This window comes from Larimichthys crocea, chromosome XXII (assembly GCF_000972845.2).
Source record: "Larimichthys crocea isolate SSNF chromosome XXII, L_crocea_2.0, whole genome shotgun sequence".
NCBI classification, from domain to species: Eukaryota; Metazoa; Chordata; class Actinopteri; family Sciaenidae; genus Larimichthys; species Larimichthys crocea.
Genome location: NC_040032.1, coordinates 15,718,499 through 15,733,200, shown reverse-complemented (window position 1 = coordinate 15,733,200; position 14,702 = coordinate 15,718,499). Strand labels below are relative to the sequence as shown.

Below are 14,702 nucleotides of genomic sequence, written 5' to 3'. Positions count from 1 at the left end.
GCCTTTTACTCTACCACTGAGCCACCCCAATATTATATCATATATTATTCAGCTTTCTAATTACTTGAATGTACCGCAGTTTATCCCAGTGGCACAAAAAAGTGATCTTTCTTGCTTTACCCTCTAGGCTTTTTGTTTGAATAATGCAAGACTTTTCAGGAGGCAATGTTCTGAAAATTAAATGTGTGAATAATAATGTAACAGATACATTCAGGACTTTTTGAAAAAATCAAAATTCAGTTATCCATGATTCCCAGTTTTAAAAAAACACAAAAAAACTTCAACTCCAAACTGTTTAAGAAGCTCTGTTAGAGTATCTATTTGATGTCCATCTGCCCCTTAATGGCCATTTATTTAAAAAATGCAGCTTTAGCTCCTTACCTCCCAAAATGTTGAAATATACTTCAAGAAACCTCATGATTACAAAGAACTCATTTTATAATCCAGATGTTACCTCGCAAACATACTACTTTTGACTGGAATCAGCATTTTACAAGTGTCATCTGTTTCAACGTGGATCCACTGAGGAACATATCTGATGGTGGAAGATCTCAGGCAACTTCAGAATGAAGATGAACATGTATTAATATGCAGGTATGCACACACACACACACACACACACACACACACACACACACTACCTTTCTACCTTTATCAACCCGAATACTGATGATGCATTCAAGAACTAGGGTCCAATGAAGAATATTCACACCTCTTGATAAGAACAACAAACTATTTGGATGAATGAAAGCGATACACACAAAACTCTCTCAGTGACACTACAACGTTTGCATCATTTCATTAAGACACAGCAGGTATTTTCACTGATACAATATTGTGTAATCACCTTGAGGCAATGGAACAATTTCCTATTTACAAACTCAGCATCATATTCCCCCGAGGGCTGCACTGATGGAATATGAGTGCAATCTACTAAGCTCAGCACACCGAAGTGTTCTAAATTTTTGAACCTATTTCAACGCTGTAGCTGTAATTTTGTTAAATTACTGATAACTGCTGTCAAGTTATGTAACATCTGCAAATTTGAGAAGATCATCTCATCTCATCTTATAACAAATTATGTGAAAATGCTATAAACATTTATATAGTCTGTTATAATAAACCACAGGAACATAAAGGCAGTGTGTATGCTGTCTGCAGCACAGTCAATAGGAGTCTTTAAAATGATAATGAGTAGAGTACAGTGTATAGACTAAGGCGTGTGTGTACTGTACATTAATAGTTGGCTGGAAAGTGAAAATAATTGTGAAATGGGTCTATAAAGTCAATCTTTGCTCGCTTTGCTTGTAAATTCCTCTTTAACAGCCGGACTTCCATTACGTCCACAGACTTTAAAAAAGGTTCTCGAGTCCTTTTAACCTCAGGCAGAAAGTTTTCTCTAATTAAACCAAAAAAACAACAACTCCAAACTAAACAAATTGCTACTTCTGGCCGTCCTGCAGTGACTTTGTGGAGGATTTAAAAACATGCAAGTTTTTAAAAAAGGGCAGTTTTTGATCATCAGGTTTGAAATATCTGTGGCTGACTTTGTATTACTTGGCCCTGGTTGTTATTTTTGCAAACAGACACTATTTTTTTTGCTGTTAAAGCACAGAAGAAAAATTGTCTGTTTATTTATCTCCTTTTATACATTATCTGTAATATTGTTTACTTTAATTATTGTTGGAAAGTGCTTGATGAACAATAAAATGTAGCTAACTATGACATGGGTGCGAGAATTACACCTCCGAAACAAGGAGTCAGAGAAATAATAACAAAATTACTAACAACTTTTTATAAAATAGAATAGAATATATAAAAAAAAAACTAGCTGCCCTTGCTGTCACATTTAGAGAAAACTAGCCTCAGGCTATAAACCCAAATGCAATACAGCCGCAGTCACAAAGCAAAAATAACTTAATTAATTATAAATGATTGCAAATTATTTAGGCACAATTGCAACAAAAAACAGCTGCACGTCTGTTCATGTGATATGTAAAACTTTAAAAGAGTGGTTTTCTATGTATAAATGCAACCATTCGGTTCGAGAGCAGATCATACTGCAGCACAGAGTACGCTATTATTTTTTATTTACGCTGACATGTGCTTTACAATCACTGTTAGTGCATTTTCCTGCTTTTTAACTTGCGCGGTAATTTACACACAGTCCCTACCCCACTGATGCAAGTCACTTCCCCTCTCTCTCTCTCTCTCTCTCTCTCTCTCTCTCTCTCTCTCTATCCCTTGCTCTCTTTCTCCACCCAGCTGTAGATCAGGATAGTAGCAGAAATAAGAGAGAGAGAGAGAGAGAGAGAGAGAGAGAGAGAGAGAGAGAGAGAGGGGAGGAGGAGGTAAAAAGGCAAGACATAGTAGGACAGAATGTGTTGGAGGGCAGCATACAGTAGCATACTGCTGTGTTTTCATTATGGTGTGAGCATGGAGCAGCAGAACCAAAACAAGAGGAGAAGGGGGATACAATGAGGACACAGCTTGGCTTCATGCCTGATCAATATTAGTTCAGAATCTGAGCATTAGAAAAGAGGGCTCACTAAGCAGCACTGCTCTGCAGAGCTGACTGCCTGCAGACTCCCTAGAGTTTGAATTTTACCACCAAGGGATTTAAGATGTGGAGACAAAGTCTCACTCCAAATCTTGAGGACCTTACAGCATGGAGGATGTAAAACAGAGAGCGGAAAACTAGACCCTGACATTTGGACTCAAGAAAACAAGACATCTTGCAGCAGGATCAAACAGACACACTCAGGTATGCCGGCTAAACAGAATCACAAAAAGCGATTCAGCTGAATCCAGAAACAGCTCTTTTCTTTAGCCCTGATCATTTAAAAAGTGTGTGTTACTGCAAGAATATATCTTTTCTCCCTCTCTAAAGGGGGAGGTAATGGTGTATTAACGTGGCAGGACAGTTGTCACTTAGCGTTAAACGATGACAACGGACAATAGGTCACTTGACTCAGCACAAGTAACATGGGATGACACGGCGGCCAAAATAACAGGTGACTTAATGTTCCTTTTGCAATATTGACATCCCTGCATGAAGGCTGCTGGGGAGGACGGAGGGAGACTTGTCAAAATGTGTTTGCCTGATTCATAAATCAAAGCATGCAAACACCAACACACACTGTATTTCTAGTGTATAATAATCTAATATCTGCTCATATGCAAGAACCCACACATGAATGCCTTGCTGTTGACCGAACTGTTGTTGCGTGAATCATTAAAATGACCTCCTGCACGCGCGAGGAAACTGACACATGTGAATTCATGGGTGACATCGACACACGCACGCGTACACAAAACATCAGATGCCGCCTCTAGGAAAGGGTGTTCCGGTTAAGTGCGCGCAAAACTTAATGAAGTCTATACTGTAGCATCAGTGTGTGCATTATGGCCTCTTTCCAAGGTGAGCTGAATGTGGAGGACAACCACAGGAGTGGAAGCTGCCGGCTATGACAAACATTTCAGTGAGAGAGGAGAGAGAGAGAGAGAGAGGTTTCACCACAGGAGCTGTGTTTTGGATTTCATTCTGCAAATAAATTATTCTTTGTGCTGTCAGACACTGAGCGGGGATCTGTGCGGTATGTTTGAAATGTTAATATAATATAGAACACTTGTCTTCACTGCAACAGCCTCCCCTTGTTACCAGCATTAACCAATCGACACCCTACCTCAAGTTTAAAGATGTGAGCATAACTCGTTGTCTTATCTCATATCTGCACTTGATTTTTGACACTCTAGTTATGCTTCACTTCTGCAGTATCGAAGCTGCTCCTTGCCTCAGCTCTAGCTCTAGTGCATTGTGTCAACTTGTCCTGCTTACTCATGGATTTCTTTCCAAGCACCGTCTCAAACGCGTCTCACTGTAAACTTGTTCCTTTCTTTCTTTTAGACGGATGTAATGGTGTGGAAACGCAATCGCTCTCTTGAATCATCAGACTTCTGAGTCAGTCATACAAGGGATGGGAAGACGTGCGGCTGACCTGACAACTCCGGTTCCAGTTTTAGGTGTCCCTGCCCTGGTTGGAGTGCGTGGTTGGAGGACGACAGGAGGTGAGAGAAGCGGAGGAGCCTTGCTACAGACGTGGGGACCTCAGTGCAGCGTTGGTGTTCAGACGTCCCCGGGGATAAGCAGGCCACCTAGCCAGCACAGTGTACAGCTAAATGATACACCCTCGACACCAACAGATAATAAAACATCCAACAGTTATATTACCAAGGAAACAGACTACAAGGAGATATTACTGTTAACAAAGACTGACAAGGAGAAAAGGGCTATTTTAAAACAGAAAAGTGGGGAATCCAAGACCAAAAAGGAAGTGACTTTCAAAGCACTTGGAGGTGAGGCCTCTAAGGACGTGACCTGCAGTCAGAGGAACAGTAATGGGACTTATTGCTATGCCAGGGCAATCAAGACCAACCCACACTATGTAGGGAATGTAACCAGTGTCAGGCCTAAATTGAAATCCGCTGCCCGCTACACCAATGGCAGTGTGGTCGATTCAGAGGCTATCGGCGGAATAAGCGTTGATAGCGATGAAGCAGAGCCCGTAAAGAGTGCCACCTCTCGTGGAAGAAATCAAACCAGACTGCAAGGTCATTATGCAGAGCAGCCCGGGAAGACGCTGCTGTTGTGTGATGCCCGACCTTTCGGCGTGCCACAAAAAATATGCAGCCATTGCGGTGGGAGACAGTCTGTGACCACAGGAGTTGTCACTCCGGGGGGAAAAAACTCGACTGTGGATGCTTGCCTTGGAGAGAAACCATTAAAATCAGCCGTCACCTCGCTGTTGACTGCCACGCAATTCCATATGCCCCATATTGAGAAAAACCGTAAGGCAATCCATCAAGAAAACTCCGAGAGCATCGCAAACAGAGACAAAAGGACACACATTACAGTAAATCCACAAATCTTATATGTCACCGAAGAACTAAAGTATCGAAAAACACCACATCCAGCATGTCCAGTGCACTCTAGGAGTAATTTGGTCACTTTGTCACAGACACACGCCGCTAGTGATGCAACATCCACTCAACCCACAACCATCCTACAAGCTAAAACCATCACTGTCACTAAAGCAACTATTGAAACAAGACAGGATGATTCCATTAGAAAATCTTTCACAAAACCATCACAGGACGGTAGGACTCCACAGATGGCCACAGCTACCAAACCAAACAACCCACATTCACACACTCATCCTAAGCAACTCAAAATACAACAACATAACTCCACGCAGCATAATGTGCCTCAAAATGTATGTGTATCTGTACACAATACACCTGAAAATACGCTGTCGCCACCTTCTCATGTGTACACCACAGCTGTAGCATCCACAGTTTTTAATACTGCAATACTGACGTCCACAGAAAGTGTACCTGCTAAAGTTGCTCAACATGAAACTTTGCACCCAACCCATACAGCACGAGTAAACACAGCAACAAATACAACTGATAGCCTACGAAAGGCCCCTAAACGTCCGACCTCATCACTGGCAGCCAGTTCTTTAGACCCCATTCATAAACCACAAACAACTGCACAACCCACACCTGCAAGTCCACCATGTACTTCACCTGATCCGGGTCATACGACACAAGAAAAGCCATCCTCCAACATTGACAGCAAACCATCAGGTAAAACCACCATTTCGAATAAACCACACACAACCACACCACATCCACTTCTCTGTACTGCTGTCCCACAGAGCAATCTGAATCGAAACTCTAATTCAGTTCAAATTATGCATAGCAGCACTAAACATATATCCATGGCTTCACAAATCCACCTGATTCAACCTAACTACTCGAATTCTGAGCCTACGCTTCATGTTTCTACAGCATCACTAAACGCAACGCCTAATGCAGCAAAACCCCTAGACTCAAGAGCTAGGTTGCTTTCAAGAGCAGCTCCCAATTCCTCATCGACACAAAGCAGCGCTCTGTACAAAAATATAGCCCTCAGGAATTCCTCAATCAGTCTGAAAAATTCAACACCCACAACAGTCACCTCTTCATCTACGCTGACAGAAAACCAAATGAATGTCTGTGCATCAGGTACTACTTTGCTTCAATCAGAAGACACAACACCAGACGTCAAAGAACCGGGTCATAATGAAACACCCCATGCAAATCAATCTGGTCTCATGCAAGACAGAGAAACACACAGCGGAGCTCAAACCAAGAATGAATCTGGTGTATGTAGTGTTGTTTCCAATCAGGAAAACAACTCCAGTACAACTACAGCTGCATTATTTGAGTTCCTAAATGTGTCAAAATATCGTAACAGAGGCAGCAATGCAAGCAATTCTAAATCAGCCATTATTCCCACTGAATATACCGACAAAAGCAAATTCAATGGTAATCTAATCAATGAATTAGTTGTGTATGAGTCAAAACGCCATGAAAATTCAAATCCATCACAGGTCACTAGCCTCCAGAATTACATTTCCCTAATTAAGTCAAGCAGCTCGTGTCTGCAGGGTTGCATAAACACAGAACAACAAAGCCTTGCACATTATCAAGGAGACACAGAAACAGAACACGGGGGACACTGTGCTACAGGCCCACCAGTGAGAACAACCCAGGAGAGAGTCTCAAATACAGAAAAGTTTGCAATGGGTTCATCAGTCAGCCATGCAAATATTAAGTTTGAATCCAATGCAGATAAACAGACGCATCCCAATAAACCAACACCCTCTCCCATAACACAAACAAACTCAGAGCCCATGATCTCATCACTGGAAAACACGAGTGCACATGTTGACCCCATCACCAAATCTTCAGTCCTCCAAAATTCAGATACCTCTTCACTACCACAAGCACACACAAGTCCAAAGCTTTCTTTCACCGCACCAGTACTTTCTCACAGCACGATAGAGCTTGGTACACACACAGGGCCTGAATGTAATTCCATATTGCCGTCATCAACAATGGACTTGGCGTCCCTTCCCCACCCTAAGTCAAGCGAGACAGAGGCAATCGTCAGACCGGATTCAAAGTTTAGCCCTGCTCCCCGTCAGTCGTGCCCAGAGGACACCAGCCTGGCACACTCCCACCCAGCTGATGCAGCCTTGTTGCTGCCTCCTTCCCCACAGTGCTGCAAATCAGCAGCCCTACAGCAGAGGCTCGAGACTGTGGAGGCCAGCCTGGCAGCCAACAAGGACAGGATCACTACTCTGCTTAACATTATCCATGACCTGGAGACGTGCCACACGCCAACAAACGGGTAAGAGGATGTATGTACCCGTGTCTGCATGCAGGGTGGTGAAATGACTAATACTGCGTATTAAACATTTATCTCATAGTTCAGCTGCAACACAAAACCTGCAGGGTCAGACATGACTTCTGATTTATTAATTTACTCTATATTCAGTCCAATACAGGTAGAGCTATTTGCCAGAATTTGGTCCAGGGAATTAGTTTAAAAGCTGCCCTGCAGTGCTGATCTCTGACTTTCCCTGTGAGTCATCACTTGAATTTACTGGAACCACTCAGTGACTTTGTAATTCATTGGCGAGCCACATTGTCTTTCAATTCAATCTAATACAGCCTTTGCATATAGGTAATCATATGCGATCACGTATGATAGTTTAGTGGAGAAACTACTGGTTACTTTGCACTTGTAGTTGGCACTTGACGACACACTGTACAGACTCGATTTCTTTTAATTAACAGATGCAGTTCAGATATCAGAGATGCGTTTGATGCTCATTTAGATGCAGCAAATTGTCAATTATTGACTTTCTGCTGACACTGAACCAGTCTCTACATCGATAACAAAGCTCGAACGTGAGAAACAAATGATGATTTGTAACAGTTGGCTCAAACACCTTTTGAAGGTTATGAAGCTGTGCTATAAATAAAAAAAACAGTAATGTGATGAGGTAAAGCTTTAACATTGCTACAAGTATGCAAACAGGTCTGTGAACGTGCGCCTCAGTGTGACAGAAACCTACTTGGGCATTTTGAAGAGGGCACGACTCACAGAGATTTATTTAGCCGTATAACTCTACTGGGACAAATAACAAGAATTAAAGCTGCCTTCTGGCTAAATGTCTCTGTCAATCATCCTCATCCACAGCAGTGTGCTAATAAGTTGTGACTGCCTCTGAGGTCATGTTTCAGAATAACCAACTCCTAATAACCGACTGATGTCTGACATGATGCATGTTATACAGCTCATTGCTGCCAACAGCACTCTGAGTGAATATCAGCCAGAGAGAATGAGTGGGGAGAATATTAAATTGTGAATCTGAGAGGAGGAGAATTTAGGGGCAATTGCTCTCATTTACCGTGTATACAATTTGAATTTACTTTCTGTGATCCTAGTCGGCGATGCTACAAAACTGGACAGGACCTGAAAAACTGCTCGACCTGCCAGAAGACTGCGTGTATTGTGTACAGGTGAGATAACAGAGGAATCGCCTGCATGCAATGTTTTTATAAGTGATCAGAGCAGATCAAGAATTCAGCTCTTGCCCAAAAACAAAACTATGTTTGCAGAATATCATGAATATATATAGTATGAAATTGCTTTGTGTTGCTCCTTGGTGCTGATTATAGCGTGGAGCAGAATGACTTCATTTACATAAAGTTGAATGGACTTAAAATATTCCCAAGTGAGATATATTAAAGAAAAACTCTTGAACTTGGCACTGACACAACTTAATATTCCTAAACGGAAGATTAAATGTACCATAACGACGTGGATTTCAATACATACTAAACATTTGACAGCAGTGGGACCTTGTATCACTTTATTCAAGAACAGTTGCTGAATTTAGGTTTTATTCAAAGTTTCTTTTGTGCACGAGACACACAGTTTAAAAAGGTCGAGTCCATTTGCCATTTGAGTTGCCATGCAGTTGCCAGAGAGCAGTCAGCCTGCTCACTTCAATTCACTGGAAAATTAATGACTTACTGTACGGGGCAGCTTACCAAATGAAAAGCTCTGCACTGTTCATCTGTTTCTGGCTGTGAATACGTAGAGAGATTATATTTTCCTCTTTAAGCAAACCATAAATCTTTTGGAACAACTGTCAAATTCAAGCACGCATTGAATGTGACTCAATTTATTCATACAGCAGATTTATGGAGATTGAGATTCTTTAAAATTCAAAGCAGCAAATGGGAAGTTATGCCTCTGCAGGTGATTGATTTCTAGTGATTTCTGACTGAAGTTATTGTTCAAATATTTCAAAAGATTAGGTTAGATGTGAGAGGCATCTAAAGTAGTCTTAAGTTAAAATGAGACTATTTGCATTTTCATATTGTCACAACCTGCAGAAATTTTAAGTAAGACATCAGTTTGGGCAACCGCCCCGTGTACGAAGGCTCAGCCCAGGGTTCAAATCATCCAACCTGTGGCTCTTTCCTGCATGTCATTCCCCGTCTCTCTCTCTCTCCCCACATTCCTGTCACTCTTCAGCTGTCTCTATCGAAAATAAAGCTTGAAAAGGCCAAAAAAATCAGTTTAAATTGACCGTTTTGACAACATCAAAAAAATTTGTGAGAAAAGCTTTTAATGTTGTTGAGGATGTAATGTTTAAAGACCTGCGATCACGAGAGGATAGCTCTACTATCTTGGTCATGGTTTGCACCCATTAGCTGAAATGTTGCGTCAGGTGGAGGCAATAGAGGAAAAAAAAAAATAGTGGCCCAGAAATACTGTTGCCTGCGTGGAAAAGAGGTTAACAGCGGCTTAGAAAAAAAAATCTTCTCATCATCTTTGGTAAAATATGCCTCATGTTCTCCAAAGCAAAACCTAAAACACTCTTTATCTTGAAATATTCAAAACATTCCTCTTGATCTCCTTATTTTCTAAAAAAAAAAAAAACCTTTTTGCACGACAAAAAGATGTTGTGTAAGTTGATTTGCCGACTGGTGTGTGTTGATGTCTGGTCCTGAAGGTCGAGTGGAAGATAAAGACTTCAGGATTCAGGTTTGCCTTCCTGCTGAAACCAATCAACCACTGTGCAATCTGACAGGCACAGTAGCTTCCCACATGAGGAGCGTCACACAAAGCAAAGTGAACGGTAGCGGAAAAATCTTGATGAATAATAGAAAATAAGCTGTAACGCAGCACTCATTAGCATTCTTTGGCAAGAGCTGGATTTTTATACAATCTGCATTGTGTCACAGCTGCATTTCTTCAGTTTTAGTAATTCTGGGCTGCGTGTCTGTCCGTCCAGTGTGGAGTACGACTTCAGGCAGCAGGAAAGACGCTTCATGGAGGTTCTGAATCATTCAGCGAGAAGAAATAATGCTTTCTCCATGCACCTAGCCCAGCCCCTGAACTTTAGCCTGCTAAGAAATGTCATCATTAAGAACTTAACAAAGTCAAAGGTGAAAAGCAAAAAGCTGTGCAAGACCCTGTTCAAATGGCTGCCTAGGAAAATCCAGCAAGTGTAGACCTCTTAATACCTGTGTGCTGTTTGATAGCCATGAGCCTGTGTTACAAGTGACCAGCAGAAGCCTTTGCAGCGGACTCTTATTATTCCTTTCCTTCACAGAGAATGAGATTACTTTGAATTAGAGTCTTAGTGGAGTTCCACTCTCCTGCACATTGTCAAAGCTTATAAGCAGGATTTTGTACTCAAACTTGTCCCTGATCTTTGTGACCTTCAGCTAGAATCATCCGTAAGGAATTCTTTATTTCACTTTTGAAAGTTAATGTTATTTTGTTGTCAACATGCCTGCTTTTAATGTACGGCTAACCACAGCCACAGATTTCTTTATCTAATTTCACATAATGAGGTTCAGGTTTCTTTGCACTGTTATGATTAATGCACTATGAGTTCCAGTTGATGTTAAAATTCCCCTTCAATTGTCCCCTTACCTGCTTCTTCTCAGACTTAAATGTGCCGTATTAAAAACAAGTTTTTGACTGGAATAACTTTGAAATGCAAAAATAAATCAGACTTTACTGACTTTATTTGTCTATAAATCTGTTCATTTGTCTCGAGCGTTGTTTAATGTACAGTTGCACCCTTTACAGATGAAATAAATTTTATCTACGATACACAGTTTCGGTGCATCTAAACCTTTTCACAAATGCAAACTAGCAACGAGAGTGCGGGGAAAATACAGAGAAACATTCATTATGCCTTTGCCAATTGTGCTGATGGTCTCCAAATCCCCAAACAATCTGAAGTTCATAAAAGGTTTCTGAGTAAAACAATGACATGACGAAAGGCTGCAATGAAGCGTGAGTCACAATCAAAATGTCCATGTGCGCACGCAAACCCGGCGAACACACTTGTGAATACAGCAACATGAAACAAAACCTTGTGGGCGGTTTCATAAATTATCAATGGGGACATGACATTTTTGGGCGGATAAAAGCTTCTGAGCGAGGAACTCATAAACAGTTTATCTGAGCAGGGAGCCAAGCAAAGATTGGATCATGGAGAAAAGGGAAAATCCTCGGTAACAGCTTCATGCAGGTAGCACGAGTCTGCCATCAAGGTGCATTTAACTACTGTAAAGGGAACAATAGAAATGATAATGCACGAATACATACAGAGCTGCAATAACAAGGAACAATAATCTTCATAAAAGTTCAGCAGCACTTTACATGGTATGCAGCTTAAAAGGGAACACATCAAAGTGTGTTTACAGGTGTTGGGGACTACTACTTTGTATGCTGTGTAAAAGTTGTATAAAGCCTTTCGTGGCTCTAGAGGGAGCTGTGTGAAGTCTGATCAAATGCCTCAAGTGATTTTCAGTTTGGGGTAAAGACTACAATTTTGAAAATGGAAAAGTTAAGGTGTGGAATTAAAAAGAAGCGAGCGTACCAAATCTCTGTAGACCACTCCTCATCTCTGCTTCAGGCTCGCAGCCCGAGGCTACATCACCCACTACAAGCATAATTCACCTGTATTTCCAAGCGAATTGCTGGCGGCCATACTGCACTGTAGTTAATGTAGGTGTGAGACTCTGGAGAAGAATGGTTGGAATAAAAAAAACACAGATTTTTTCATATTTTTTTGGGTTTAATTGTCCATTTTGAGCCTGGTGGAATACTCCCAAAGACAGCTATACAGTGTGTTTTAATTCAATTGTTTTCTGTATGAGCTAAAACTAGTCAGTTAAACATAATTTCTTTCCATTAACTGAAGCTAGAATTCACATTTAATGCCATGTGTAATGTTAGATGATTATGTTATACAAATCTTCTTAGATGATGCTAGTTTTAAAGAAACGTTTTCATGAAACCTGAGCAGAAACAATACAGAAAAGAACAGAGAGAACTAAAGAGCCCTCTTCAGCCGTGTTTGCTTATGCAGCGAGCTCTAAATTCTCGACTTAAGAGTCCTGCTGAGATTCTGCCGCTCTCTGCAAATGGACTTGCCAGTTTTGAAAAGTGGTACTGCTAAGCAATATTGCAGCAAGAGCACCGCACTGAGAGCCAAAGACGAATGGATCCATAAAACAAAACATAAACAGACCCGACAACACATTGCAATTAACTTCCAGATATCCAGATAATATCTTTCACTGCGAATGAAACTACTTGCCATCCACGTGAACATTAAAGTGTAAGACTTCAAACACGAGTAGCAGACAAGCATCATCCTAAAAACTCCCCACAGTCGTAAAGGCGTCTCAGTTATGTAATCACAGCAATGATAAATGGTTGTATTGCTTCCTTTGATACTGTGGTAACTGAGAAAGCTGGAGGCACATATTGGAGGGAAATTACCTAATCAATATTGAATGTCTGTTATAACTCGGGAGATTATTCAGCACCAGTCAGGCGTGCAACTGCTGCGCTGGTGCACATGGGATGCGCATACTTGTGGAGGAGTGTCTGTATTTATCCACATTTCTCTCACAAAGCCTGCAGTGTAGCCTCATTTTCTTGTGTGCTATCTATATTGTATACTGTACGTCACACAGACATTTTGACCGGCTGTTTTAAATGTTGAAGGTCTCCTGTAAATCTTCTGTTGCAGAAAAAAAAATTGATTTTGGAAGGGATCCTATTATTGCTACACGGTAAGAGACACGTGTGCTATTATCTTCTACAAGTATGTGTAGAAAATCAATGTTGCTGTGTTGTTTGTGTGTTCTGCAGATGACTTTCAACTCTGCCCTGGCACATGCACAGTAATGCAACACTCTACATTTTAAATGTAGGGTGTTATGGCGTGCCGTTTGTAAAGCGTCTCGCTCTGAAAATAACAGCAACATTTTGTCACATTTAGCTAAAAACAATGTTTAAAAAACTGGTTTGAATTTTTGAGAGTCACTTTTTTGCACATTTAGAGCAATATTTGTGAACTTAGAGATATTTTAAATATTTAAATCCAAATGATAAATGTAAAATCTAAATGCTAAATCTGAATCTAAATGTTAAATATAAATCTAAATATAAATGTTAAATCTAAATGTTAAATATAAATCTAAATGTTAAACATAAATCTAAATCTTAATGTTAAATATAAATGTTAAATATAAATCTAAATGTTAAATATAAATATAAATGTTAAATATAAATATAAATGTTAAATATAAATCTAAATCTAAATGTTGAAGCTAAATGTTTCGGGTGAAACTAAATATTTAGCTAAAATGCAAATTCAAATGCCGGTAACCGGAAGTGCCAAAATAAAAGCTCGAGGAGGTCAGAGCATGTTTATAGTGGCAAATAACGAATAAAACCCATCTTATCCGGGGAAATGGACTCTTGGACATGGATTATCATGATAATCAAAAATTCAAACCAGTTTTTTAAACATTGTTTTTAGCTAAATGTGACAAAATGTTGCTGTTATTTTCAGAGCGAGACGCTTTACAAACGGCACCCCATAGGGTGTTGCATATGTAACTGTGCTAAAAAAAACATGCATATAATACAATGATAAATGAAGCACCGGTTGTACCTTTCGGCTGTTCTTAACTAATAAAACAAAAGACCTTCAATCTCCATTAAGTGACATTGCCGATATTAACTTTGACTCTCTGTAAGGTGAAAGGATGACTGGCACTGCCAACACCACTGAAAAGTAACACCCCAGTCTGCAGCTCTATGCAGCCCTCAGCCACTTTCAGCTCATTATTTTGGTTCACTGGTCCGTCTGGTTGAGGTCCAACGGCTCTCACCAACCCCTGCATAAAAAGACATGGGCAGCTGCCAGCTCGCAAGCTCAGAAAAAGCTGCACACACTACCTGTGCAGAAAAAAAATGGAAAAGAGCTGAGGTGAATAAAAGGCTGAACATATAGCAAGCCAAAAAAAGAGCCAGACAGAGCTAAACGGTAAATGGATGGACTTCTATTTGACAGACGGCAGGAAAGAGATGTCGCTCTCTTTCGAGTTCAAAGTGTTTGTGAACAGTGAGAGACAGAATATCAAGGAAGACTTGTTAGAGGCTGCTACCGTGTGCAAAAACAGGTTCACATGACCGACTAATATAACAATATAATGAACAATTTTTCTATACCAGCACAAGAACAATACCTTGACTTTGATACCGTTCCCTGAATGATATATTGTCTCATTCCAGATTCATAAAATCAACATAGTAACATAGTTTTGGAAGATGTTAATTCAATTAAACATGCTAAAATTTGCTGCAGAGGCTGACAGGAACGTCATGAAGAGATATTTCTTTTTTAAAATAATGTTTTACACAAATTGAAATGTCTGCACTAGACGACAAAATAAACCATTGTGTTTTAAAA

The 14,702-nt window shown here is 40.4% G+C and overlaps 1 protein-coding gene across 1 annotated transcript; it reads left to right on the top strand.

The window, feature by feature from the left end:
• The first annotated feature begins 2,359 nt into the window (after window positions 1-2,359).
• LOC109142893 (mucin-6) lies at window positions 2,360-10,919 on the top strand. The gene is made up of 4 exons (XM_019278130.2): window positions 2,360-2,764; window positions 3,908-7,240; window positions 8,344-8,418; window positions 10,206-10,919. The coding sequence occupies exons 2-4, from the start codon at window positions 3,978-3,980 to the stop codon at window positions 10,423-10,425; spliced, it is 3,558 nt and encodes a 1,185-aa protein (XP_019133675.2). The 5' UTR covers window positions 2,360-2,764; window positions 3,908-3,977; the 3' UTR covers window positions 10,426-10,919.
• Window positions 10,920-14,702: the final 3,783 nt, after the last annotated feature.

Bases quoted from the DNA above. Each gene is read 5' to 3' on its own strand.
- LOC109142893 (XM_019278130.2), top strand. From the start codon at position 3,978: ATGGGAAGACGTGCGGCTGACCTGACAACTCCGGTTCCAGTTTTAGGT. The intron at 7,241-8,343 runs GTAAGAGGATGT...CTGTGATCCTAG, and splicing joins TGCCACACGCCAACAAACGG to TCGGCGATGCTACAAAACTG. The intron at 8,419-10,205 runs GTGAGATAACAG...CTGTCCGTCCAG, and splicing joins ACTGCGTGTATTGTGTACAG to TGTGGAGTACGACTTCAGGC.